This window comes from Paralichthys olivaceus, chromosome 24 (genome assembly GCF_024713975.1).
Source record: "Paralichthys olivaceus isolate ysfri-2021 chromosome 24, ASM2471397v2, whole genome shotgun sequence".
In the NCBI taxonomy this organism is placed as follows: domain Eukaryota; kingdom Metazoa; phylum Chordata; class Actinopteri; order Pleuronectiformes; family Paralichthyidae; genus Paralichthys; species Paralichthys olivaceus.
Window position 1 is genome coordinate 460,894 of NC_091116.1, and position 26,759 is coordinate 487,652.

Below are 26,759 nucleotides of genomic sequence, written 5' to 3' on the forward strand. Positions count from 1 at the left end.
CTGACGTCAAGTGTCATCTTTACGCTGTGTGCATGACATCCACCCCCCCCCCCCCCCCACTCAACAGTAACAGTGTTGTAATGACCTCAGTGACGGTTTGATTTCAACATTCTCCAAACCTCTCATTGTGAACACAGCCACTGTCAGTGCCACACTTCTGGACACCGCTCGCTCTGCCCCAGGATGTCTGTCCTCCATGGCGTCCTCTCCCTGGTCCCCAGCTGGGCCGACCTCTGTCAGATCCTGTGTGTGGCCGGTACAGGGCTGGTTGCCGTGGCGGCAGTGTGGACGGTGAGGTTGTTGGTGCATCACGCCTGGTTCACACGCAGACTGTCAGGCTTCAGCAGGCCGCATGCAGACTCTTGGCTGATAGGTCACCTGGGCCAGGTAGGATCCACACACACCAAGGACACACAGCAAGGAGACACATGCACCAAGCAGACACACACACACTAACAGGCATGAATACACTCATTTATCAGTTCTTATGATGAAGCCTTACACTCCAGGAAATGCAGATTTGTCAGTGAGACACAGGATGTGGCTTCTTTGCGTTTCTAAATATCAATATTGCAAAATCTCCTCTTTGTGATACATTTCCTTTAAACCCACATGAGAACCCACTTTTCTTACCTTTTAAAGTTAGACTGACAGCAAGCTCATTTTAAAAGACAAAATTAAGATGAAGTGTTTTTGTGCCTCAGATGCAGAGCACGGAGGAGGGTCTCCTCCAGGTGGACGACCTGGTGCAGAGGTACAAACACTCCTGCAGCTGGTTCCTCGGTCCTTTTTATCACCTGGTCCGAGTCTTCCACCCGGACTACGTCAAACCTCTGCTCATGGCGCCCGGTAGGCTTATGCAACCAAAGGTTCCCAGACAAATTAGATTTAAATGTGGAAAACAAATCCAAATATAATCCAAAGAAATCCAAAGAATTTCCCAAAGATTTACCTCATGCGCGCTAATCCTCCTTTTTTTCCCTTTAAGGCAACATTACAGTGAAAGACGAACTTATCTACGGTCACCTGCGTCCATGGCTTGGTGAGTATTACAGTTCTTTGTTTAATAAAGTCAAGTTATAAAATAAGTAAAAACTGTTGCTGAGAACTATCGATAATGACAGAAGCAATCTTTGAGAAAAATGTGCTTGACGTTTACTTTGACTTCAGCTCGATCCACTATGACCTATCCTGCAGCCAGCCACTAGGGGGCAATCAAGACACTTTGGCTTCACTTTTTGGGAGCAGGCTAATGTAACTACTGTCCTGTTACTGTCGTCCTCACCTCCCCACTGTGTCTCCCTGATGTCCCAGGACAGAGTCTGTTGATAAGTAACGGGGAGGAGTGGTTTCGCAGGAGGCGGCTGCTCACTCCTGCTTTTCATTTCGATATCCTGAAGAGCTACATCAGCACGTTCAACACCTCGACCAACACCATGCATGTGAGCCACACAGAAAACACACAAGACGTATGACTGTGTAAAAAAATGTGTGAAACTGGTACACATCTGTGTTTCAGGGTAAATGGCGCCACCTGGTGGCAGAGGGCAGCACCAACGTGGAGATGTTCGACCATGTCACTCTGATGACTCTGGACAGTTTACTCAAATGTGCCTTTAGCTACAACAGCAACTGTCAGGAGTGAGGACACCCGCTTTACCTCACGTCACCACTTCACACACTCGACTTTTGTATCTCTTTGTTAAAACAATCTCTCTCCAGGTCGAGCAGCGAGTACGTGTCAGCCATAGTGGAGCTCAGTGACCTCATCATAGAGCGCCGCCAAAAGATTTTGCACCACTGGGACTGGATTTACTGGAAAACCCAGCAGGGGAAACGGTTCAAACAGGCCTTGAGTGTTGTGCACAGGTACATGCACGGGTGGGACCAGTTACCTTTATGCAACTTCTTCTTTCAGGAGAGTTGTATATTTACTTATAATATTGTGTGTCATAGAAAGACAAATCTTAACATATATCCATAGTGATTTGGGGAAAACTTGGTGTTTGCAGGTTCACAAGTGACGTGGTTCAGAAGCGCCGTGCCCTCATCAGCCAGCAGGGGGAGTCAGAAACTGATTTCACCACGGCGTCACAGAGCAAGAAGGACTTTGTGGACCTCATACTGCTGTCAAAGGTAAAAGACGCGCCGATACACACTCCACCAATCACGAGTCAGTCTCAGCTCACACTGCTTCTTTTATCGTATCAAACGACTAATTAAAAAAAAACATATCAGAAAAATGCACATCAGTGTGATGACCGTATCGAAAATGAAATAGACCAAAAACTATCTGACGTCGACTTTGACTTTTTAGTCCCGTCAATAAAGTGCAGATACTGCAGCCAGCCACCGGGGAGCGATCAAGACGGTTTACAGTCTCTGGTTTGTGCGTTGTTGCAGGATGAGGATGGAAAAGGCCTCACAGATGAGGAGATACAGGCGGAGGCCAACACCTTCATGTTTGCAGGTGAGACAAAGAGACTTTTACTAAACAGCTCATACACTTTGTTCCTTTTGTCTGAAATCCTCTTGTGAAGGAAAAGACAATTCCTGATACTTTAAATATTGAGGTCAAATCCCATTTTTTCCCCAAAGGTCACGACACAACAGCCAGTGCAATTTGCTGGACGCTGTACAACTTAGCGCGCCACGCCCACTACCAGGACCAGTGCAGGCAGGAAGTGATGGAAGTGATGCGAGGACGAGATGGACGTGGACTAAAGTGGTCAGAGAGAGTAGGACATTATCAAGTGCAGCTGAAACTGTGACATGTACTAACATGACTTATCTCTGTATAAAGGGAAGATCTGTCCAACCTCAGCTTCACCACCATGTGCATCAGAGAAAGCCTTCGACTCCACTCTCCGGTTCAGGCCGTAACGAGGAAATACACCCAGGACATGCAGCTGCCGGGGGGACGCACAGTTCCAGAGGGTGAGATGGACGGACTTCTGAAATAGACGTTTAGAAGCCGCCATTTGCAGACTGTGTATATGTGTGTGACCTTTGGAGAGATAATAAGTGTTTGTCTGTGTAAATGTTCTACAGGTGCCATTTGCTTGGTCAGTATCTATGGAACACACCACAACCCCACAGTCTGGACAAACCCACATGTGAGAGATGAACAGAATTGTATTTTCACTTTCATTCATCACTGTCATAATTAACCCGTGTGGTTGATTCCCTCTGCCAGGAGTTTAATCCTCTGCGTTTTGACCCGTCTAACGCAAAAGGTCGAGCGTCCCACGCCTTCCTCCCCTTCTCCTCAGGCCCCAGGTGAAGGGTCCTCATGCACTTTTGAAGCCAGATCAAATGAGACCTGACACAATCAAGAAATTCACTTGTCTTTGTGTGTCCACAGGAACTGCATCGGTCAGAAGTTCGCCCTTGCAGAGCTGCGAGTCGTCGTGGCGCTGACTCTCCTCAGGTTCCGCCTGACCCCGGGGGTGAACCCTGAGCTTGGCAGCAGCTCCGGAGGCGTCCGCCGCCTCCCTCAGCTCGTCCTGCGCGCCGAGGGAGGCCTGTGGCTGCAGCTGGAGCCTCTGGCTGCAGAGGAGGGGGCACAGACTGAATGATGGCACGCTCAGCTGAGAGTTTAGCACTGTTCCTGTTTGTGTTTACTGTGTTGTTTCCAAATGCATGTTCAACCTTTGTTTTTCTAGCATAACTTCAGGCTATTCAATCACATTTTATTTTTTGAAATTCCATTTGTCTGGTCTCCTTTTTTCCAAAGAAACTTAAAGAATTAAATGAGACGTTTATGTTATACCAGGATTGAACCACTTGAGGGCAGCACATCGACACGTTACACTCCTGGAACACTTGCTTGAATGCTTTACAGAAGCTTTTCAATGGCTCTATCATTTTGTATATAAATAATTACGTAACTGCCAGGTTTGTATTTTGTATTAAAAGCATTTTAAACATCAGTATGTGCACATTTTATTATTATAAACTACCAGTGACTGCAGGTCACTACAGCCTCAGCCTCTTAAACAAATATAAATACAGACCTACCTAAAGTTTAGCAGGGGGCACATGTATTGTGTATATAAACTTACTAATTAAAGTTAGGATTAATTGGGTTTTAAACATTAACAACAGCCTCTGCTCAAACTTCTGCTGATTCTGCGACACTTTAACACTTTAAATTCAATTTGACACCAACTGTTTTCAGCTAAATTAAACAAGAGGATGAATTTGGTTTAAATGTAATAATCCACAATCTGGATGAGCTGCTGAGTCACTGTCCAGTCAAGGACTAAGGAGGAGGAAGAGGAAGCCGGCTATTGCACATGTTGTCAGGTTTGAGAAACTAGATGTAGAAGGTTTCATCACGTCTCTGCGTTCAGCTGCAGAAACAGTCGGGAGGACAGGAAACTGACCTCCAACTAAGAAATGCAGAAAAACAAATAACGGGGGGACTGCAGCTGACCAAACAACTCACATGCACTTCTATCCACTAAGAGCAACACAGTTTAAATATATAACAACCTGTTCTCTTTGGAGAATAGTTGTCATGTAAAAAATACAAATTATTTCAGCTGAAAAAATCCAATTCAGTATCAAGAAAAAGAGGAATAATAATTTGATGGTGTAGGAAATGTATAGTTCTTCACACTGGTGCAGTAATACACAACAGAATGACTTTGTGACATGTGATGTTCCCATGTGACAAAACCATCACCCAGCAGTGGCCACCAATCTTTAAGTTCAGGACCCCTGAGAGGTCACATGATGTAACGGAGGAGTTATTTATTGGATCATAGCCAAATAACTTTTTCTACTTCAGGGCTCTAAAATATTTCAAATCAAAAGAAACTGAGATGAAAGCATCACAACCAATAGATGAAAACTGCAAGAAGAAAATGTTCGGCTATAAATGGATCATGGGCCAAACTTTTTCTGACCTTAAATATTCAAACAAACTTTCTCTGCAATAAAACCTCACCTCCGATGTGTAAATGATGTTTAATCAGAATAATAATCAAGGGGCTTTTCTTTAATCCATTAAATGTCATTTATTTGTGAATACAAAATAAACATCTGATTTACATTAGTTTTCCTTTTACAGCATTCAGACAGATTCACAGTTTCATCATTACTCAGCAACTATTTCAATCAAAATAAAAAATATCTCTACATTCTGAATGTAATCCAACTCAAAGCTCAGTTAACTTCATAAACAGAAACTAGTGTAAGAAACACTCAGCCTCTTCTTACTGAATGTCTGTTACATTCCTATGTTTCCCTCAGGCCTGACACCAGCGTCTTCTTCAGTTTCTCATTGTAAAAGTAGCTGAGTTTTGACCCTGGAGCTGAAGCTCGTCTCTGAGTTTCTTCTTCTCACAAGTACCAGACAGAGAATTAGCAGCAGGAATATTGACTGAGATACTGACGAGAAACCAATGTGGTAATAAAGAGAGTTTTTCCTACACAACACACTCTGTACCAGATGTATCTAAATTTAGAGATGGTTGTCAAAGATCAACATTATCAGTGTAACAACAAAAATAATAATGTGCAGTGTAAACTGATAGAAAGGCAGTGGGAGGAGTTTACGACTGAGTATTAGGGTCACACAGTAAAACAAACATTACAATAAGGGAATAAGAATGAAGGTGATATTGCAAGAATACATTTGAGATCTTATTTGAAAAACGTCATATTAGAAAAGTTAAGTCATATTTTACTGAGAAACAAAATCATAGTTCCTAAAAAAAAGTTGAAAATATTGAAAAAACTAATTAAAAATATTGTGTGATGAGAAAAAAAGTCAGAAGAGTTTCAATTTAATGAGAAGAAATTAAGAGACTACAGTCAGAGAGAAAAAAGCTGTAAAATTACAAAAAGAAAGTTGTAATAACATTAGAAAAAAACAATAAAAGTATTTTTAGAAAATATCCTGTATTGAGAACGCACAAAGATTCTCAATTTATTACGACTTAATTGTCGTAGTATTAACATTTGATTCTCTAGATCTGTTCTCTTGAAGTGGCCCTAATACTCAGTCGAAAGAAAGTAGCAGTCATAATCTGATTTTATAACATCGTGATGTGGAAATGTGATTATCACAATAAGGAAACTATATATATTTATAAAAAGTAATTATACTGATGTGGCACTGACACAGTTATTATCTAACATTTAGTGCATCAGGAGTGTCGATGATAACAATAAGGCTAATGATCCACAAGTCATGTGTCAGTAATGAATTGACAGAGGACAGCTCATATGTTTGTTTCCTATACAAAATACAAAAGAAGTTAAAGTTTGGCCATTACATGAATGGTCCCTTTCTGTTCTCCTCTATACTGAAGCATAGATAGCGTCAGAAGATTTTCCTTCTCACATCAAACCAGCATCCAAACAATACAGACACACAACTCTCCCAAGATGAGAAGATGAGGCACTTCTATGATTAAGGCTCAGCAGTGACTCCACACTGAACGTACCTCTCCATCCACATCACAAGAGCCCACTTCAGACATGAACTCCGCAAAATGTCCCAGAGAATTGGGTGCGGACATTTTCCAGGAATTTGCCTTTCACGAGTAAAGGACGCAGCAACAACAGCAGACATTGAGGCGAGGGGTGGGTAGAGCATGTACGAGGCAGGACATGACGTATAATTTCCCGTGTGGAAGTAGCGTGTTTATATTTAAAACACGTCGGCTCTTACCACCAACAGCTCTCGAAACTTGTTGTATTAAGTTGACATTTTTCTTGTCGTCTTCTCTGTGCTCGGCTCCTCTTTTTCATCCTGAGGTATTTGTATTCTTCCAGTTTTGCACTGGTATCTGGATATTTTCTCACTTGGGCTCACTCTGACATTTTCCAGACTTTTTACTCGAGGCAAGGAAGGTTTTCGAAAAACGTCTCGAGCAGCCTCTCTGAAAAAATGTCAGGGAAAATGTCCGCACATCAGTGCACGTATGAAAGCAGCTACGGTCGAAATGATGGATCCTGCTGAGCCTGAAACAGCTCAAGGCATCGAGACGTCGTTCTCGAAGTTATGCTTTGGCACTGTTGCCGTTAGACAAAGGTTCTGCCTCTGAACTTACTCCCACGGGACTGAGCTCTGTGGCTGAGGCGTGATCGTTGGCCACGCCTCCTGCTCCGGGCTGGTTTCTATAGTGACGGATGATGACCACAGCAGCGCAGACAAAGTAGATGATGGTGAGAAGTACGAAGTAAACCGTGAACACCAGGAACTGTGAGAGGAAAAGTGAATCTGATTATACAGATTCCATCGAACACTGACTGAGAGGACGAAGATCTAGGAGCGTTAGCGGGAAATTGCTTGAGGCCCCGAGGCGAGAAGGTTTGACCAAAATCACTGAGAAAGAACTACAACACACTGAGACATTACTAACTATGCAACAAACAATCAGTTAGAAGTAGTGTGAACATAATTACAACCTACCTGTAATATCTTAATACACTCAACAGCCAAGGCTCCATGTTGCCAGTGTTTGTGGAAAACACTTGTAGAATCTTCTACACTATTTAAAGACTGTTTTACCTGAGTGCGCACATCCATTGCCAGGCCCCTCTTGTCAGCAAATATGAAGCTGATGATGCTCTTCAGTATGGTCCCCAGGAAGGTGTTGATGCCAAACACCAGCGCACACAGCTCCTTGGTGAGAGACGAGGCTATCTGGTAGCTACGGGGAGAAGGCTTAATAAGTTACTTACTATACTTTACAGTTCATAGTATGAAAACCTTACGTGCATTTACAGCTCCCCGTGTATGTCAGGCTCAAAGGTGATCATGCAGGAATTTAAGGTGTAAATCACGGCACCACTTCATTTGATGGATTCATGTAAAGTAGGTTTCTGTTTGAAAAGTTATGTTTTAACTTTTGTAATATTTTCGTCCATTTTTGAAGACAAAGGCAAAATGAACAGACACCAGTGTGAGAAGAACCTTAAATGACAGAAACCATGTTTCAGAAGAATTTATTCGACGTGTACTTTTACGTCTCGGTTTGGTCCATGTCACAATTAATAACATAGAGGCGGGCATAAAGTATAAAAATACTTTACTCACGTTGCAATAGGCACCAGGAACTGATAGAAGCCCCTGAAGAGGACGTACGCAGTGTAACACACCCAGATGTTGCCTGTGGTGCACATGAGGAGCATCAGACCCGCCTGCACTGCTGTGATGACACCGATGACCAGCTCCGACCACACGTTCCATCGGATTTTCACATATCCTGCCACGAAGGACGTCACTGCACCTGCACAGATCACACGTCAGTCACGGCTCTGCAAACTGATAGATTCAGTGAAAATCTCACTTTTGCACAGGTTAAATATTTCCTCCCACTGTCAAAGTCTAAATTGGGTTTAAAATCCTGCTTCATTAACTTGAATGTTTACATTTTTATCAGGATATCTAAGAGTTGTCCACTGGTTTCAACGCTTCTGTCCACTCATCATTAACCTGCTATCAGATTTGGTTTTGCAACGTAATGTTACTGCTTGCACGACGTCCGTGGTATTTAGACAAGGAGCCACCTTTGTGCTTTACAGCTGGTTACTGTGCAAACAATGACGTTTAAACCTGATGCAATTACTTCAGAGTAAGAGCTTTACAACCTCCTTAATGCATTATGTTGCACCACAAGATGATGAGCTACATAAGTGTGTTCTCTTTCTACACAAACAGGACCTGCAGGTTTTATGTGCACAATGTTTGGATCAACTGAAAGGCTAAATGTGTTTTCATGCTGAATTAAAGCAAAGAGAGGCAGCGTTGTTGTAAAATTCTATTTCATGTGTAAACTTTTCCTCCCTCATTCAACACCTAAGCCTGAAATTCCTTTATTGAGAAAATTGAGTTGGGAAGACACTTCCTGTCATTGCACTGCAGGGCTTTAGATATTTTGTTTCTGAGGATAAATGAGTCCCTTTTCTGTTTGTATAAATGAAGTGAGCTGGAGCTGCACACATATGAATAAAAGGCACCAACTGACACGACGTGAAACAGATTAGACCTCAAAAGCACCATTCTAGTAAAAACTACATTCTGTAGCTCTAAAAATGTCTCACTCAGTAATGTCGAAGCTGCCTCCACTCCGCCGTTGTAAACGTTCTTGTTCTCAGTGGCGGTGTAGACTGTGTTCCACAGGACGTGGACGTTGAACAACACCAGGTAGTACCCTGTGGAGTTGAACACCCACCACAGGGACCACAGCCTCAGGTTCGGCTTCTTCACCAAGTTTCTCACCTCCAAAAGCATCTGCAGCAAGAAGGAATCCTTCCAGCGCGACCCAGAGCACGGAGGCACGGCAGAGGATGACTCACTCTCTTTTGGCTTTATTTTGTCCAGTTCAGATTTGGTGGCTCCCGACGCAGCCAGTTCCTTTTGCTCCTTATTCCGCAGTTGGTTAAAAAACAAGGAGCGTTTCGGCCACGGCAGGCACATCGACAGGAGCAGGCTAAAGCTGACGAAACCCAGTGATATGGCGCTGAGGGTGTAGAAGGTGATGTTGCCCAAAGACAAGCAGAGCTGGCCGAGCACCGAGCTAGTAAACACCCCTAAGAGGACAGCGGAGCGCGAGTATCCGGCCACTCGCTGGTAGAGGATGGGGCTGACCAGGGAGAAGATGTACGAGGAGTATGCCACGCGGCACGCCATAGTGATGCCGTAGAAGAACTCCATGAGCTGCATCTCGAGGAGAGAGGTGCAAAGGAGTAGAATGAGCCAAATGACCACCTGACTGATGCCCTGGATGACGAGGACAGGCTTGTAGCGCAGAAGATCCGTCAGGAGGAAGGCCGGCACCAGCACTGCCATGTAGGAGTATGTCAGCACAGGAATGATCTCATTGGTCACCTGGAGAGGACAGAAAATTTAGTTTAAAAAAAAATTTTAATATTTAGTCCAGTGCGTGGGATTGAAGAGGATCTTTGGCCTAATACTGAAGCAGTGGCAGTAATAATGTTGTGGCAGCAACGCAGAATATACTGGATGAATCGCTGAAACTCTGATTTTTATATAAATATGAAATAAATATTATTTACATCCCTAGTAAGAGCAGATCTATGTGTTTGTAACATTTCTGGCAACAGAATAATCAGATTTATGAGGTTTTGAGAGTAATCAGGCATTTAGACAACTTGATTAAAGGCAAAAATGCTCCTGTTAGTGTCAGTCACGGTCAAATCAGGAAAAAAAACCTGGCAATCAAACTAACACACAAATCCTGAATCCTCCATTCTGTGATTCGAAGCCTTCGCAAAACCTGTTTCATTTACCCCGTTTGGAGGAATGTGACCTTGGACCTCAGTAAGATGGATCAGCTCACTTTCCACAGGGCACTCATTAATTTGACTGCGTAACGACAGCTCAGAGGAAAAGCTGGGGAAGTCTCAAAGTTCAGCTTTGAGTCTGCACTTTAACGACGTCTCTCTTTCATAACGGGCTGTATCAATGTTTACTTTATAGCATAAAGACACATTTTCAGGAGATTGCTTGAGTCAGACACATTCATAACAAGAGGTAAAAAGCACTCGAATCTTGTCCACTTGTCCGCTCCTCTTCTTCATCCTGAGGTATGTGCATTCTTCCATTAGCTTGTTAGAAACGTCATCAACCCTCCCACTTGTATTTCTGAACATATTCCTGTTTTTTTCTCACATGGGCTCACGCAAACATTTTTGAGGGCCTGGCAGGAAAAGTTCTGGATAATGTGCATTCTCACATTCAACACTGAAAGCACAAACACCAACACATTTTAGTCTGCGGACATAACTGACCTGTTTCCCGGTGAAGTTCTTTTCGGGGCTGAGCAGATATGGTGTGATGAAAGCCTCCCCTGGCCTTATTGAGGACATAAAACCATAGAAGCACAAAAATATCACGGCCCACTTCCACGTTCTGGGGTCCTGGGTTTCCACTGTGGGCGCATCAGAGGGAGCCGGGGCCTCGGAAGCAGAGACGACCATCTCCACATCCCTGTCTGGGAGTTCATCAGCAGTCTCAGATGCGAGCACTTTCAGGTCCATCTCTGTCTCTGTGTCTGATCTGCCCCCACTCTCTGCTGCGTCCTCTGCAACCATTATATCAGCTGGCTGGTGGACCACACTGTGATGCAGAGCGTAACTTGTTTTTGTCGTGTCAAATCAGCATGTGAGGACTCCTCCTCTTTAAAAAAAAACAAACTAAGAAAATGCAGAAAACTATCTGTTTGGGTTGGAATTGTCAATCAAGCTGCGGTTTCCCCTTCAACCCCTCTGGGTCTCTCCATGCCTGGGAGGACTGAAAATGTTTGACAGGTTGGTGACAAGCTAGTTAAAATGCTACATGCTGTTCATCGCATGTATCGGAGAGTGTTGACCTTTGCCTCAGTCCGCACGGTGACACTGTCTGGTCCTGTGGTGTCATTGTTAACCTGGAAAGATAACAATGTTGTTAGTCAGACTATTCTGACACTGGGGAAACAAACTATAACACGCTGCTTTTACTTCGACAGGCCTGGAATCAACTGTGACTGTCATTTTTAAAGTATACAAGTGTTAATAAAATAAAAAGCTCCCGGAGAGAATGCGTTGTTCGACCAAAGCTTAATTCACCTCACATTAAACTGAGACTACTCTGATCGGTGACTTAAGAGAGAAAGGAAAAACAAAACTCATTTGGGCCTCAGACTCAAAGACAGTTTTTTTTCACTGCAAATTAATTGAAAGTGAAAATGAAACAATATCAGACTAGAGATGAAACATGAACCAGTGATTTACCAACATAATAATGAAGAATAACAGATAATGAAGGAATGACGGGAGGTTTAATGTGACACGTGTGACTGTGGGTTTAATAATAAGCCAGGGTCAGGCTGTTTCAATCAGACATGTTAACTCTAATTAAATAACTGTAACTTCATCAGACTGTTTATTATTCTTCATTATATATATACTACAAGTTCACAGACACCCGCATACATGTACACACATATAAATATATATATATACTTCATAGTATGTTGTTGTAGTGGACATCATGGCCTCGGTTACGTGTCAGTCCTTCTGTAGCACGTTAGCATACCGGTGCTACACGTGCTAGCATGACAAGCTGAGGGCTAAACACGTTAGCTGCTAATGTGCTACACACTTTAACGCAGGATTCGAGGCGGAGTTGCGAAGTTACGACAGTTCGCGACATGGCTAAAGCACCGTAGCTTCTGTTAGCAAACATTCATGATGTAGCATTCAAAGCGAGGAACTGACGCTGTTCAAACTGTGAACGCGAACCCGTGCTCACATCGCGTGTTCACGCGTAGTCACTTATTTTAGAAAGCGCAATAACGTGGACGTTAACGTTACGTACCTCACGCGCTGCAGAGAGCGTCCCTCGACTGAGGGAAACATTTCCGAGGAGCGCGTGAAGGCACGCTTCAACACCGCGGTGCAGCCTGGGACATGAAGTTCCGCGGTAATAACTTGAAACACGCTTCATATGGAACGATATGAAGCGATTACACATGTTTCATTGTTTAATCTGAGATTCTTTATTAAAGACGAACAATTTAAAGAAGATTGTTCCGATTTTATTTCTCCTGTTTGTTTTGCAAATGGTTTGTGTTGCATGCTCGCCACCTGCTGGACAAACAGTGTTATAAAGGGGTTCCTGCCTTCTCCATAATAAGATAATAATAATAATATGAACATACGGATATGTTTATATGTATTTTCTATTATTGTATATACTATAATCTCAGTAATGCTATGCTACAACATACAAATTATTTATAATGGAAATATATAGGGAAGGTGAAGGTGAAACTGTTGCATCACAGAAAATAAACAATTTAAAAAATTTTTTAATTAAAAATTAAAGATTTGAACCTTCAAGTGCCAAGTCCAATAGTGTCTCCACTTCTCTATTGGAGATCGACCTCATTTCTTCTAACAGATGTTCTATTTGTCTTTTTCATTTGTAACATGTTGTGGATACAAAATTGCTCCAGAATGGATTTGGACCAAGGACCGTTCTGGTTTGAACCTATGTCCTTAGAACTGCCAGGCAGTCTCCTTATGGAGTGAACTACTTACTCAGACACTTGGACAGTACTTCCAGTATCTTTGACTGTTTGCATTGGGTAATGTACGTCAAAACTAAGGTGAGATGAGGAGCATTCAGCTGCAACTTCACTTCTAGATATTCAGCCTCTCTTTAGTTGGAGTCTCCTGTTTCTGATGCATACTGATGGGTTCTAGCTTTGCAGTTTTCATCTCTGATAAATGCTTTGAGATTTTAACCATGGCCAAATCATTCTCTTTGATTGCACTGACAAATGCCTGCAGCCTTGTTTTCTCGTCATCCAGTAATCAACTGCTTGTCATTCTTCGGGCAATGCAGTTCATGTAACTCTTTCTCTTGTTTTGTATAGACGTTATCCTTGGCAAAGAGCTCATTTAATTCCAACTGAAGCAATTTTATCTGTGATTGTAAATTGTCATTTTCATCTTGACAGATCCTGCAGGCGGTTTCCAACTGGTCTGGAGTCTGCTGTTGCTGATGCGCACAAGTGGTTTCCAACTTGACACGAGTCTGCTGTTGCTGCTGCCTTTTTAAGCATGAGGCTCAATCAGCTAACAGCTCTCATCTGCGCTGACTGATCCTCTGTGGTGCAGGTTCTCTCCCAGCCCTTTCAGCTCCACAATTATGTTATCACAACATCCAAAGTTTGAAAATAAAAAAGTAATAACTGTTGTCAGTCAATTTCTTGTTTAACATTATTTATTGAGTGTTTATCTTTTTACAAATACATGTAACAATGAAATACAAATGTGTACACTTAGATGTACAGTAAATCCCATCGCAGACTTAGCATGCTCCCTCAGGCTGATGTGTTGATTGAAAGTTGAATGCTAGAACCGCCAATGGGTAAAATGTACCTGCGGCTGTATTTTGATAAACAGCCGCAGGTACATTTTACCCATTGGCATTTTATGTACATAACTATGATTTAATAAAATAAATAATAAGTCCCCCAAATTTGGTCTGACTGTTTCTTCTAATCAGAGTTATTACTCAAATAACTCACACTTCAAATACCATCAACTACTCCAAAAAACTGTATTTCTAACATGATATGAATAATGAATTGATTGAATATATGATTATCATCAATATTGGTGCATCGCAAAGTCTGGGTCTGTGTCTGGAGTAAATGACAAGTTGATGCTGATGCTTGTGTTTTACATTTAGGTCGATTTCTTTCACTGGGGTCATGTTTATGGAAAATAAATGAATAAATAAAAGTATCCTCTCCGTCTCATTGCAGATTCCACAGTAATCTGCAGTCATTTTATCTTATTAAAATATGGTTATGTATAAAACTGACGTGGTGATCTGTCCCAGTACTGGAACCTCGAACAACTTCTTGAAGCACAGAAAAGCCCATCTACTGCCAACAGTCAGGCGTCTGGCTCATTCTGGAGAAGATGATTCAATACTCTGGTTGGTACAAGGTTTCCCTGGAGAAGAGAAGGAAAAAGAGTGAGATGGATCACAATCAATAATTTGTTAACACAACTTGTCCACTATGGGTCTATAAGCTTCCTACTGTATATTACATAAACAAAGTATATATATAGTATAAGAAATTCATTAATATTCAACAAAGTGCCAGTGTCTCATGGCCTGGACAATGTGTAGTGTCTAGCGTCGTCTAGTGTTTTTGAAATCGCTGCAAAGGCTGATGGAAGCATCCATGAGGCCACAGTAATTTAACTGATCTTTTTGACCAGATAACGTGCCGTACCTGTTTTTCAGCAGCTTCTCTCCTCTGCTCAGTCTTCCTTCAAGTTGTCTAAGAGCTCCTGCGTCCGTTGGGCCAGCTTACTTTTCTCCGCCTGTTCCCTTTTCATGGCCGCCTCGACTTTCTTGTTTTGGTAGATCTTCACCCCAGCGAACCCCAAACACAGCAGCAGTGTTTTCAGGGCAAGGATGTAGAGAAGGACGGGGACATTGTTCAAAACCTGGAGAAGGACAGAGAGAGGTCATGTCTGAGGTGGAAATTATTACAAAGTCGCAGAGGAAATGCATCTCCGGTGGACACAGAGCTGCTTTGATTGAGGCGAACCCACAGTAAATAGACCATCCCCGGAAAACAAGAGTGTGTGGGAATGAAAGAAGGGGAAAGAGAGCTCTGGAACCCTGGACATGTTGCTCCCCCTCCCTTGTTATCCACCAGAGGCCTCAGCTGTCTGTGGGGGGGATAATTTGGTAACAGGCACGGGGGGGTGTGTGAGTTGGGGAGGCAGCTGCACACCATGTGACAACACACTCTTTAATTCGGCTTAGGTATTTTCTTACAAGTGGCTTTTATTTCTATACATGTTTCCACTTTCCTCTCTCCCTGGTCAGTCTTTCAACTTTTCCAAAGCTACTCAAACATAACTTCACTCAACATGACGGTAAACAGTAAACATGACGCGACAAGACAGCGTGCTCAGCGGGAGCACCGTTAGCGTCATGCTAGCGGGCTAAAAACAAACACACCGAGCTAAAATTCAAATCAATCCCGAACCCTACATGTACAGCGAGGACGACACATTCACAATCATCCTTTAAAGACAATAAACGTGGATTTCAAAGTACTTACGTTCCAGTTGATCATTTTGTCGTCGGCAGCGTTGACTTCAGCTTTAGTACTTTTAACTTTCGCTCTCGAAGTTAGCCAGAGCTGCTTTAATACTCCTCTGGAGAAGGCGGGGCTTGTGCTTTAGAGGCCAATCAACACGCGATATCTGTTGGACGTCACCTGTGTTGCTTTCACGTACCCACGGAGAAAACACACACGCAGATGGAAACGTTTCCGGTTATAGCTGACGACAGAGCTCGGGGTGCGTCTCAACCACTGCAGTACTAACACAGAAACAATCGAGCTGTTTTCATTATATATTTATTACATTTTTTTAGTTTTTTAATTTACTAGTCATGTCCACATATTCATGCCGAGAATTGAACGCATCATTACTCTTCACGTAATGACGACGTGTGGCTGAATGTTGAATCTTTATTTTAGCCACAATATAAAAATAAGATTATCCAAGGTTTGGCGTCGCTTTAGATTTAATTGCTGTGGCTGAATCTGTTGGCTTTGTGCAATTAAAAGTGTTGATGACGAAGTTATCGTGTAGAGTGATTTAAAAAAGATCAATTTCACATGTCGATTTCACTGTCACGGTGGCCGAGAGGTTAAGGCGTTGGACTCGAAATCCAATGGGGTTTCCCCGCACAGGTTCGAATCCTGTTCGTGACGAAATTTTCTTTTTGTTGTTGCAAATATATTAAAAGAATACATGTCATTGTGACCAGGATCCAAACCACTGCTCATGCCACAGTTTAAAAAGCAGCAAAACTACTTAAAGTGTCTTAAAACCTCTGCAGACTGCCGTATGTCAACTTCCCTCAGTCACTGAAGCTGATGTGTGACAAGAAATGTTATTCTTTTGTTTGTCTCATTAAAATCAGGATTTAGCAGGTAGTTGTCAGTATTTGTGTTGCATTGTTAGGCGTTGTTAGGAATTGAATAGCATTCACAATATTAGGATCGGTTAATGCAGCTATTGTTGCCATGCACCACAGCTTTAATTACCAAGGGGACGTCACATGCAGCAGTTTGCAGTGCGTCTAGATTCTTTAAGTGGGGAGACTTTAAAAATAATGACATAGTCATTAAAAAAACATTTTTGGTGTCACCATCATTTATCTGTGTCTTCGTGGGATCCTGCACTGACTCCGTGATGCTGAGATGTTGTTCTTTATCTCAACTTTTTAAATCTGGACGCACGTCTGGGTTTGTTTTCATGCTGCAAAATTAATATTTATACAATCAGACGCCTCCTGATGATATTGTACGATGGATGGAAGTACCCGAAAGGGTATTTTTAGTAAACGCCCCAACGACTGTTTCTTTAATATGTGTTTAATTAGTAAACGTCCATATTTCCACAGGTGACAAAATAAATATGTATAATACATGGAAACCCTAGAAAGTAAAGAAAACATATGAGTGGACACTTAAATGAAATTTACTGTAACAAATGTCCAACCATTTAAATATAAGATATTGAACTCACAGTTCAACCAGAGGCTTCGTATTGATTTGTGTTGTGTTATTAAAATAAGATTGTCAAACACAGTGAATATAAACACACATCAACGCAAAGCTACAACAAGAGCTGATAGAAGAGATCAGCACATTTTGGGATTAACAAACCCCCAGATAGGCTCATGTATAACATCATAACAGAGGTGGACAATATGACTGGATATAGTTTCTTTTTCATCCAACACATGCACCTTTCTGCTAAAAAACCCAGGCTCGTGCAGCAGATGTGTATCAGCCCGCAGCTGAAACTAGTCCCAAACAGATGCACTTTTTATTCCTGTGTGAGTGAAATTAAATAAAACTACAAGTGAGTCCTTTTTAAAAGATGTAGATGTTATGGTACGGACCAACGGGTTTTTGTTGGAGAGCCACACTTTCCCAACGTAGGAATGACAGAAATAAATGAGCTGCATTTACAGACAATAAGAAAAATATAAAACAAACTAAACGTTTTCTTTGTGTCTTTCTTAAATGTGTGTTAAACTCTTTGGATGTGAGTTGAGTTTAATGACCAGGACGAGTGATGAGTCTCATGAGCATGTGATCTCAGCCTGTGTCCTTCAGGTGTCCGTCACAGTCACGATCAAATTCATTCTTGACTTGTTAAAATCTCGAGGACTCATCTTCCTCCTTTCCTTTAAAGTTGTACAGTGGCTGTTGGGTAGGACGTCCTGTACTGTAGCGGAGAGCACAAGTGGTGGAGATAACGTTTCCTCCTGCTCAGCAATGTCTAAAATCATCTGTAACTAGAGGAAGGGTGTTGCTGTGATGTCCTCTAACCCGTGCTATGGTTTCCTGGTCATTTCTTCACCAGTCGCCATGGTTATTCCGCCTGGAATCAGTTCACAGCAAAGGAGAACAGCGGTGTCGCAGCATGCTTGCATCACAGTGTTTGGGAAGTTTACCCCTGGGAAGCCCTGGTCTCACAGCGTGTTCCAACTCCCCTCTGATTGGCTCAGTAGCGCCCCCTCTGGTTTGTCCTGGACATGGTAAGTGGCAGAGACACAGAGGAGAGAGAGGAGACCTCCCAGTAGAGCGAGCGAGACAGGAAGAGCTGGTAGAGGATCACCATGGAGATGGACTGGCACAGGATGACACCGATAGTCACCACCTGCAGAGAGGGAAGAGGAGGTGGAGGAACAAGTTGAAAATGCAGATCGGCTGTTAAGCAATACGTCCACTAGAGGGCAGCACATATTTGAGCTTCTGAGGACAACAAACATGGTGACGGTGGAAGAACTTAAAAAGTCTTATTCACCTTGAAAAAATTAATTTCAACCACTAATTGGTGCTAATGGTCGGATTTCTTACACAAAGTCAGGAAAAATGCTTAAAAGTTAATGGACGTTAACTCCACTATCTTTAAAAGATAAATAAAAACATTTATAATGTGAGCAGTCCTGAAATCCCCGACTCAAACACGTCAGAGTGCTGCTTTGCTGAAATGTCGATTGTGTGCGTTTACAGACCTTCTCCCTCTGGTGCTTGTTGAAGATGACAGATGTAAGGACGAGGACCGGGTGACAGAGGAACCACAGGAAGCATCCCTGCAACGAAGACCGTGTGACTACATGAGGAGCTGAGGGGGACTATGTGCTGTGAGAGGAGGCTGCTGGTGAGCGTACGGTGTGGTTTACCTTGGCGAAGCTGAGGTAGAAGTCTCTCTTCAGGGTGCTCCTCTCGGTGGAGATGATCTGGTAGAGGACAGAGGCCAAGAGCACGGCCAAGCCCACCCTCAGCACGATGAGGAGGATGCCTGCCAGACTCTGCCCGGCGTGGTAGCTGTGGTGTTCCCTCTCAGACTCTGAATATAGCTCCCACAGCAGCAGCACTCCCTGAAGAAACACTGGTGATATTTGCTGAACCAAAATAACATCGGTCTCACATATTTATTTGAATCAGGTTTTCCTGCGTACCTGTGTGATGACTCCACCGACAGCGACAGCCGTGGAGGCCGGAGAATGTTCCCACTGCAGAGGTCTGGACTGAGGCTTCCTGCCTCGACTCAGAGTCCAGCCCATACACAGGCTCAGCAACATGTACAGCATGGACACCTGGGACACCATATCCCAGACTGCACCGGGGCAAGAACAGAAAGTATGTGACATAATTAGTTTAGTTTTATACGAAGCTTCAGAAGCAGACAGAAGGGAAGAAAAGACGTCTTTAGGTACGAGGGTCTTACACTCTGCCAGGCTGCCCATCAGAGGAATACCGATACCATCTCGAGAATACCTGCAGAGAGGAGGGAACAGAAAACATTACTGGACTATTACATCTTCCTAATCAAAGACTGTGTTTATGCTCAAGAACAAGTTGTGGAATAGGTCATAAATAGATTCAATGTTTCCCACAAAGCTGAAAGCACAAACAAGAGACTCTTCCTTCCTGAGTGAAATGCCCCTGAAGTATTTCAACCTAAATCATAAGGAAATGGGTTTCAGTGCTTCCTAACTTTTCTCCTTTAGCGTAGGAAACACCGGACCATGTACCGTTCTTAACGTGTTCCAGAGGATGTGTCAAAAGAGTTATTTTCTATTCCTGTGAGATTTTGAAATAATAAGGACGACATAGGGAGTTTCAGTTATTAAGAAGAAGTAAGATGTAGCTTGTAATACAAACCACTCCACTCTTAAAATACTTCCAGTACTGGGAGCTCTGTCAGGCTCCGTGGTCTTTACCTGGCCAGGTGGATGTAGTTGCAGAGAGCGGAGCAGCCCTGCAAGGCCAGCGCCGTGATGAGCACTTTGAAGACAGTGTGCATGGGGCCTCCTTTCCTCAGGGCCTGGTGCAGGGGCTTGATGTAGATACAGCAGGCGATGAAGTAGGCGAGCAGCAGGAGGAAGTAGAAACTGTGGAGACCTGAGTAAAAGATTAAATGAATGATTTCTCTATATAAAATCAGCCAGCATTTAACTTTACACTTCCTGTTTAGAAAGTTCGCCACGTCTCACCTGCCTCCTCGGCGCTGAAGTGCTCCAGAGGATTTCCGGCCGAGTCTGCGTTCAACAGCAACACGGTGAAACTGAGATCAGGGTGAGATGGAATCACTGCGCCTTCCTGGAGGCGCAGAAATATAAAGGGAAAAGAAATGCAAGAAGAAGAAACAACGTAATGTGACAAATGAATGAATACAATAATAATAATCATAAACGTCTTTATACAGAGCAGTGCTTCATACATACACACATTTGATAGTTTTCTAGTATTGAGACGACCCAAATAAAAACCCACAACACTGTGCATGTTTAAGTAATAATTTGACAAACTTACATAAAACTCTCGTAAAGACACATTTTTATAGATGTGATTTTTCTAGTTCTGATCTTATTGTCTATTTTAATCATTTTATGTTTTATTTTATCTTGTGTCTCATCTGTAACTTTTTTAAATTTCTGTATCTGTTTCCTATTGTTTGCCTTCAATTCCCCATTTTTTACTTGTAAAGCAACTTGTATCTGTGCTGTGAAAGGTGCCACACAAATAAATGTTTTATTATTCCGAGCATCGGTGGGGGGGTGGTTTTATTGTAACGTTACCTGACACGTGTATCTGTCAGCGTACACGGCCTGCCAGGCTGTCGGGGACGACTGTCGAGGGATGGTCTGGTTGTGTTCTTCCTGATTGAGAAGAACTGCAGAAAGGAGGAGGAAGAGGAGGACAGTGAGAAGAATAAATCAATACAGCGACCCCGTCTGCGACATGCCGCTCCTTACTGGTGAAGTGGGCTCGGGCCAGCCGCTCGCTGCAGCTCAGGTTGTCCAGGTCTGAGTCCATGTCCTGGTACAACAGCAGTCTGGACTCCTTCTCTGTGGCCAGAGCCGAGTTGTCCAGTCGACACACTAACAGACCACTATCGCCTACAGAGAGAAGAAGAATCTGATGTTGGAGAAATAATTAGCCCTCTAATATCTACCACGACCCGTCTGTATATGTTATCTTATCACATCCGTCAGTGCTTGTCGACACTGTACTTTCCTGTTTGAAAACCAGAGTAAAAAATGTGGTTCTCTTCATTATGAGTATGTTGTTCGTGCAATGTATCTTTTTTTCTTAAAGTGAATGAGTTAATTTCGGTGATAAATATACTTTCAGTTCCCTAATGTTAGGTTCTCTGGTTTACATGCAGCAAACAGAGTATTTCTGAGGTTGCACACGTTTGTCTCGAGTTGTCAGGGGCCCTTGGAGTTCTTAGGTCCCCAGGCCTGACTGGTAATCCAGCTTTGAGTCATTAATACTTTTTAATCGCCCCTTCAGTTTATTATTAGTTTCTTGTCTCATGTAACTGATGATTTCTATTATTTCTATTAGGCGCTGGTTTTGCATTTACTCCATATACATATATATATATATATATATATATATATATATATATATACTCCCTTGTGTTGCAACTCTTTTTGAATTTCCTTCAATCAAGGTTCTTACCTCATCTTATCTTACCTCACCTCACCTCACATCACCGTACCTCACTTTACCTCATGGTTTTCTGGGGACTCATGGAGGTGGAGGCTCCTCAGGTTTGAACCCTGCAGGGAGCCTCCACCCAGCTCAGTGACCTCTGACCTCACACACACACGCACTTGCAGACCGACAGTGTGATGATGTAAAGTGACGTCAGGGATGCTGTGCACACGATCAGATGAAGTGATGATGACGTGAACGTCACACGCACGAAAAACGGACACAAACCCCGCATGACAACGAAAGGAGGCAGCGATCAGTGCAGGTCTGAGGTGACACGTTAGCAGCTGCTCCTCCTCCTCCTCCTCCTCTGTTACCTTGGTACATGAATGAAGAGATGAACTGTCCGCGCGCCTCCCGCGCTGCGTCGCTCCTCAGAAGTCCCGTCACGGTTTTCCCGCGAACCCCCGCGCCGAGCAGCACCGCGGCCGCGAGCGCACACAACACCCCCGCCATCCGTCCCGCGTCTCCCCGCAAACAGCGTTCACGCAACAATCAACTGAATGAGCCACGAAGCCAGAGGAGGACCCGCCGCGTCAAGCTGCACCAGGGAACCCAGTCAGGACCGGAAGTTAAGTGTTTCCGCTCTCAAATAAAAGCTTCGCGTGTGTGTATATTTGTTGTTAGGATCCATAAATGACAGAAAAACACCAAGGAGATGTAAAATGAAAGATAACCACATGTTTCCTAAACGTTTACTCTGCATGTAACAACACAGACTGTATGTAAATAAATAAAATTGCGATGTTTTTTAAAACCAAACATCAGTAGATAAAAGCTACTGTTCACCAATGTATGTGTTTAAATAGTTATATGTGACGTTATTAAAAGAATAACGCGTGTAAACATGTCTGGTCAATGGCTGCATACTCTTATTTTGAAACCATATCCGGTTGCCTTGCCCGGTCGGCATTGTTGACAAACTTGAGTGGTTTGACTGAGACCCAATACGTCACACGGGACGACCAATCGGAGAGCAGGAAGCGGTCTGCCCCGCCCCGACACGTATTCAACGTGTCAACACTGCCGTAAAGGAGGCCAACGACTGTCGCAAAACGACGCATCGTCAGTGCGGAAGCAAACAGAGGATCAGTGTGACCTGTCAGGTAGAGAGGAGGAGGAGGAGGAGGAGGAGGAAGAGGGGGAAGCAGTGAAGAAGAGGAGGAAACAGTGAAGAAGAGGAGGAAACAGTGAAGATGAGGTTATTTTATCAGTGTGTGTAGGAAAAGATGGACTTTAACACTGTTCTGGTGACTGGAGGCTCCGGATTCATGTGAGTTCACTTCACTGTAAACCTCTGTCTTTAATATATTCTATTACATCACATAACAGTATTTACACATGAGATTATGTTCAACAAACTGTTGAGTAATTTGAATTCCTGTATTTAATGTGATTGTTTTAATTGTGTTATCTTACACCTTTCAGTATCGTTGTTATTTTGTTAAAGGTGAATGTAGCATAAAGGATAGTGACAGTATATTCAGTAAATACTTGTGTACATTCGTGAGCATCTCTTTAGAAATCTGTTTTTCTGCTAAGTGTTCCGAAGCAAGGAACAAGAAAAATATCAATTGCTGGGGGCTGATGCCGAATCCAATATTAGACAGTAAAACATTTGCTATTTTGATATATATACGCTCTATTTATTGGCAAATTTTTAGAACTATTCCTTTAAACATGAATCAACAGGTCAGCACAAAGGCTTTTTCTTCTGTCTTATATTTACTGTATCTCTCGTCCTCCAGCGGCTCCCATCTTGTGTGTTCACTGGTCGACAGACACCCTGACTGGAGAATTATTAACCTGGATAATGTGAGTCCTCACTTCCTCTGTGTGTGTACACACAAATGGATGAAAATTTGATATATTTGAAAATATAAAGTGTGAAAATATGTGTTTCAGCGCGTTTCCCCTGTATTTTCCAGTTGGATTACTGCTGCAGCCCCAAGAGTCTGGAGAGCATTGAAGACAGAACAAACTACACCTTTATCAGAGTGAGAGCTGCTGTGTTATAACATTTTTACAAATAATGATAATTATAGTTTTCTAAAAAGTGACACTTGGACTACTATAATAACCAGGAGTTTATAGATATTATTTTCTGCTTCTTCAACAGGGAGATGTGTGTAACTCGCGGTTGGTCAACCACATTTTCAACACAGAGAACATCGATGTTGTTTTCCACCTGGCGGCCAAAACACATGTCGGTGAGCAGTTGTTCTCACTGAGGTTACGTCTCTATACCTTGCAGATACAACTGATTATTTCATTCCCACACACTGTGTTGTTTGTTCCCACAGAGTCGTCATTTGAATCTCCCTCGGCTTTCCAGCGGGTGAACGTCGACGGCACCAGAGTTTTACTGGCAGCTGCACATCAGGCCAGACACCGGCCTCAGCGCTTCATCTACGTCAGCACTGATGAGGTGTACGGAGCTGGGCTGGACGAGGTCAGTGGAGAGTCTGTGTGCAGTTTGTGTGTTTTGGGTTAATGTGCATTTTACTGACTTGAATATTTGGTTTGTGTTGTCTGCAGGTGTTTGATGAGAGCAGCGCGGTGAGGCCGTCCAACCCGTATTCTGCCACGAAAGCAGCCGCAGAGCTCCTGGTCAGATCCTACTGGGATAAATACAAGGTGGATAAGATAGTTTAGAAACCTAACCCTATACAGTAAGATATGATAAGACAGGATACTATAGATTTGAAATAAATTTGATTTAAACTAAATTCTGCTGTTTATCCGTCACCAGTTTCCAATCATCATCACCAGGAGCAACAACATCTACGGGCCCCGGCAGTTCACTGAGAAGGTACAAGATGCTCACTAACAACTGCTACAAACGTTTTTGGAAAAATATGAAAAAATAAAGTCACAAATCATGTTTCAGGTCATTCCGAGGTTTCTCACCCTGTTGCGAATGAACAAAAAATGGTAGGTTTGTCAGACTTTTATTTTGATAACTGTGAATCCAGTGTCAGTATCTGTTTGACACGTTCTGTGCCGCAGCACCATCCAGGGAACGCTCCCTAAGTCCCGCCATTTCCTGTTTATCGACGACGCTGTCAGTGCCTTCCTGCTGGTCCTGGAGAAAGGGATTGTGGGCGAAATCTACAACATGGGGACAGGCTGCGAGATTCTCATCATGCAACTGGCCAGGCAGCTTATCACGATGGTGCGTTTCAGTGTTTTTCTAATTCCAACAACTATTTATTAAACAAGTATTCATAAAACAGCGTTTGTTTTTTATTTAGGTGAAGAATGTTCCGGACTCAGAGGCGAATGATTGGCTCGAGTTTGTGCCTGACAGGTGGGTCAATAAAGTTTCGTATTTACCGTCTGCAGATGTATGAAACGCTTCCAGGAAATAGCCAGTCTCGCCCTCCTCCACACTTCAAACCCTAACATTAAAATCCAGATTTTTATGGCCTGTTAACATTATGACCGACATTGCCATAATAACACGAGACACATGTGAACCTACCGATGCTCTACAGGCCACGTGTCGACCTGCGCTACCCAATCACGTGTGAGAAACTGCAGCAGCTGGGCTGGAGGGCCGAGGTGTCCTGGGCTGAGGGCATCAGACAAACTGGTACACACACACACACACACACACACACACACACACACACACACACACACACACACACACACACACACACACACACACACACACACACACACACACACCATGGACTGTAAATAAGATGGATGACATGTCTCCACTTTCATAAAAGGGTTACGGTCTCACTTTCAGAGAGCTGGCATGTTGTCCATCTTTATATACAGTCTGTTCCAAATAAACAAAGATAAGAGACATTTACATAGTATGTCATGTTGTGTTGTATTGATTCCAGTGTTGTCTTCTAGTAAAATGGTACCAGGACCACCATGACTTCTGGTCAGACGCTGGCGAGGGCCCAGGACAAATCTGAGGCAACCTCACGCTTTGACTGACGGGTTGAAGACTGACGGAGTCACCAGGCAGTGACGTTATTTTTTTAAAATTTCCTATGACACAAATTGTATTATGGCTGATTTACAGCTCAAATAACTGCTGCTTCTTTCCCCTCAATGTTATGTCTTAATGATCGTTGGACCAACAGGCCCTGAGGTGCAGAGCCTCTTTTAAACCAAAACTGGAAATGAACGCACTTTACCTTGATGTTAATTCCAGATTCAGCTGATGTGGATCTGTTCTGCTCAACTTTGGCTTGTTCAGTTTTTATTCACACGATTTAGATAATTTAAAAGAAAACTCCTGACGACCCAACAAGTTTTAGCAGCTGTATCTTAACATTCAAAACTTGAACAGTATTTTGTGTAAAGATATTTTTTTTATAACAGCAGGGTCATGTTTACTACAGCCAATTTTAAGTACTTTCATTTCAGATGTTTTGCTGAAGAATATATTTAACCACAAATAAAGTTGATATTTAATAACTTGTGGTGTCTGTCTGTTTTTCTCAAACATGTAGAAAACACACACTGAGGTAGAGGAAGAAGAAGAAACATCACAACCAGTAACATTTGCAAATCCAAACCTTTATTTGTGGTAAAATCAGAACAGATGCACAGTTTTCTTTTCTTCGTGCAGTGCTCCTCTTCGTGCACAACTGCTAAAACTAATACATAAAGCAAATGCTAACTACCAGGCTGGTGCTGCTGCGTGTTCACACTGGGGAGGGGGCTTCTGGCCAGTCAGTAATGGCGACAACACCGGGCTCCATTTCATTTCAGTGTCTAAGCGAAAACCATTCCTAAATATGTCTACACACGTTCCTTTTTTAAACGTCAGATCACTCTCTAAAGCTAATCAAACTGAAAATGAAATAAAGCCGCAAGGTGTTTGTATGTACCGGGTTTCCCAGAGTGCCATTTATCATATCGGCAGAAGAGCCATAACCTTACTCACGCAAATATTTGAGTTTGTGCACAGAAAACACTATAAAATGTGATTATTTACCAGCGGTTGATCTGTCCGTGATCACAGCTTCACTTTAGCTGCAATGCATTCTGGTCCGTTGTTGCTGCAGTCATAGAAACTACAGAGCGTCTCTGCTAAGCGGACCTTCAGTAGAAATACAAGCTACGTTAAGATTCTCATGCACGACGGATAAAGAGTCACGGATCAGCCGCATGTTTCCAAAAAAAAAA

General features: G+C 42.9%; 5 protein-coding genes and 1 non-coding gene across 9 annotated transcripts; 3 read left to right on the top strand and 3 right to left on the bottom strand.

The window, feature by feature from the left end:
- The first annotated feature begins 105 nt into the window (after nt 1-105).
- cyp4f3 (cytochrome P450, family 4, subfamily F, polypeptide 3) lies at nt 106-3,932 on the top strand. The gene is made up of 13 exons (XM_020109645.2): nt 106-387; nt 705-849; nt 989-1,042; nt 1,315-1,442; nt 1,520-1,641; nt 1,723-1,869; nt 2,013-2,136; nt 2,404-2,470; nt 2,599-2,728; nt 2,804-2,937; nt 3,052-3,116; nt 3,197-3,279; nt 3,365-3,932. The coding sequence occupies exons 1-13, from the start codon at nt 184-186 to the stop codon at nt 3,576-3,578; spliced, it is 1,617 nt and encodes a 538-aa protein (XP_019965204.1). The 5' UTR covers nt 106-183; the 3' UTR covers nt 3,579-3,932.
- Nucleotides 3,933-4,999: 1,067 nt separating this feature from the next.
- Nucleotides 5,000-12,438, bottom strand: slc19a1 (solute carrier family 19 member 1). Of its 2 annotated transcripts, none has more exons than XM_020109642.2 (6): nt 12,341-12,438; nt 10,774-11,408; nt 9,064-9,850; nt 8,057-8,249; nt 7,529-7,670; nt 5,000-7,217 (listed from the first exon to the last, which is right to left on the bottom strand). In XM_020109642.2, the coding sequence occupies exons 2-6, from the start codon at nt 11,074-11,076 to the stop codon at nt 7,017-7,019; spliced, it is 1,626 nt and encodes a 541-aa protein (XP_019965201.2). In that variant the 5' UTR covers nt 11,077-11,408; nt 12,341-12,438; the 3' UTR covers nt 5,000-7,016. The 2 variants fall into 2 exon arrangements, with proteins under 2 accessions (XP_019965201.2, XP_019965202.2); XM_020109643.2 differs by having other exon boundaries at nt 11,986-12,386.
- A 1,297-nt stretch (nt 12,439-13,735) lies between these two features.
- On the bottom strand, nt 13,736-15,765 carry LOC109640079 (small integral membrane protein 11-like). 2 transcript variants are annotated; one of them, XR_011240285.1, is made up of 4 exons: nt 15,624-15,765; nt 14,781-14,997; nt 13,972-14,493; nt 13,736-13,911 (listed from the first exon to the last, which is right to left on the bottom strand). XR_011240285.1 is itself a non-coding variant. In XM_020103872.2 (3 exons), exons 1-2 carry the CDS (start codon nt 15,636-15,638, stop codon nt 14,809-14,811), a joined length of 204 nt encoding a protein of 67 aa, XP_019959431.1. In that variant the 5' UTR covers nt 15,639-15,765; the 3' UTR covers nt 13,736-14,493; nt 14,781-14,808. The 2 variants fall into 2 exon arrangements, 1 of the variants encoding a protein (XP_019959431.1); XM_020103872.2 differs by having other exon boundaries at nt 13,736-14,493.
- Nucleotides 15,766-16,201: 436 nt separating this feature from the next.
- trnas-cga (transfer RNA serine (anticodon CGA)) lies at nt 16,202-16,283 on the top strand. Its single transcript has one exon. It is a non-coding gene; the product is annotated as a tRNA-Ser (tRNA).
- Nucleotides 16,284-16,933: 650 nt separating this feature from the next.
- On the bottom strand, nt 16,934-22,055 carry gpr180 (G protein-coupled receptor 180). Its single transcript, XM_020103921.2, has 10 exons — nt 21,917-22,055; nt 20,852-20,995; nt 20,675-20,769; nt 20,090-20,195; nt 19,817-19,997; nt 19,321-19,370; nt 19,052-19,209; nt 18,773-18,970; nt 18,605-18,682; nt 16,934-18,246 (listed from the first exon to the last, which is right to left on the bottom strand). The coding sequence occupies exons 1-10, from the start codon at nt 22,053-22,055 to the stop codon at nt 18,091-18,093; spliced, it is 1,305 nt and encodes a 434-aa protein (XP_019959480.1). The 3' UTR covers nt 16,934-18,090.
- Nucleotides 22,056-22,153: 98 nt separating this feature from the next.
- On the top strand, nt 22,154-26,045 carry LOC109640102 (dTDP-D-glucose 4,6-dehydratase). Of its 2 annotated transcripts, none has more exons than XM_020103922.2 (12): nt 22,154-22,872; nt 23,348-23,414; nt 23,528-23,596; nt 23,719-23,809; nt 23,903-24,051; nt 24,138-24,236; nt 24,352-24,411; nt 24,490-24,533; nt 24,609-24,774; nt 24,854-24,909; nt 25,097-25,194; nt 25,473-26,045. In XM_020103922.2, the coding sequence occupies exons 1-12, from the start codon at nt 22,829-22,831 to the stop codon at nt 25,535-25,537; spliced, it is 1,008 nt and encodes a 335-aa protein (XP_019959481.1). In that variant the 5' UTR covers nt 22,154-22,828; the 3' UTR covers nt 25,538-26,045. The 2 variants fall into 2 exon arrangements, with proteins under 2 accessions (XP_019959481.1, XP_069376677.1); XM_069520576.1 differs by having other exon boundaries at nt 22,643-22,872; nt 25,460-26,045.
- Nucleotides 26,046-26,759: the final 714 nt, after the last annotated feature.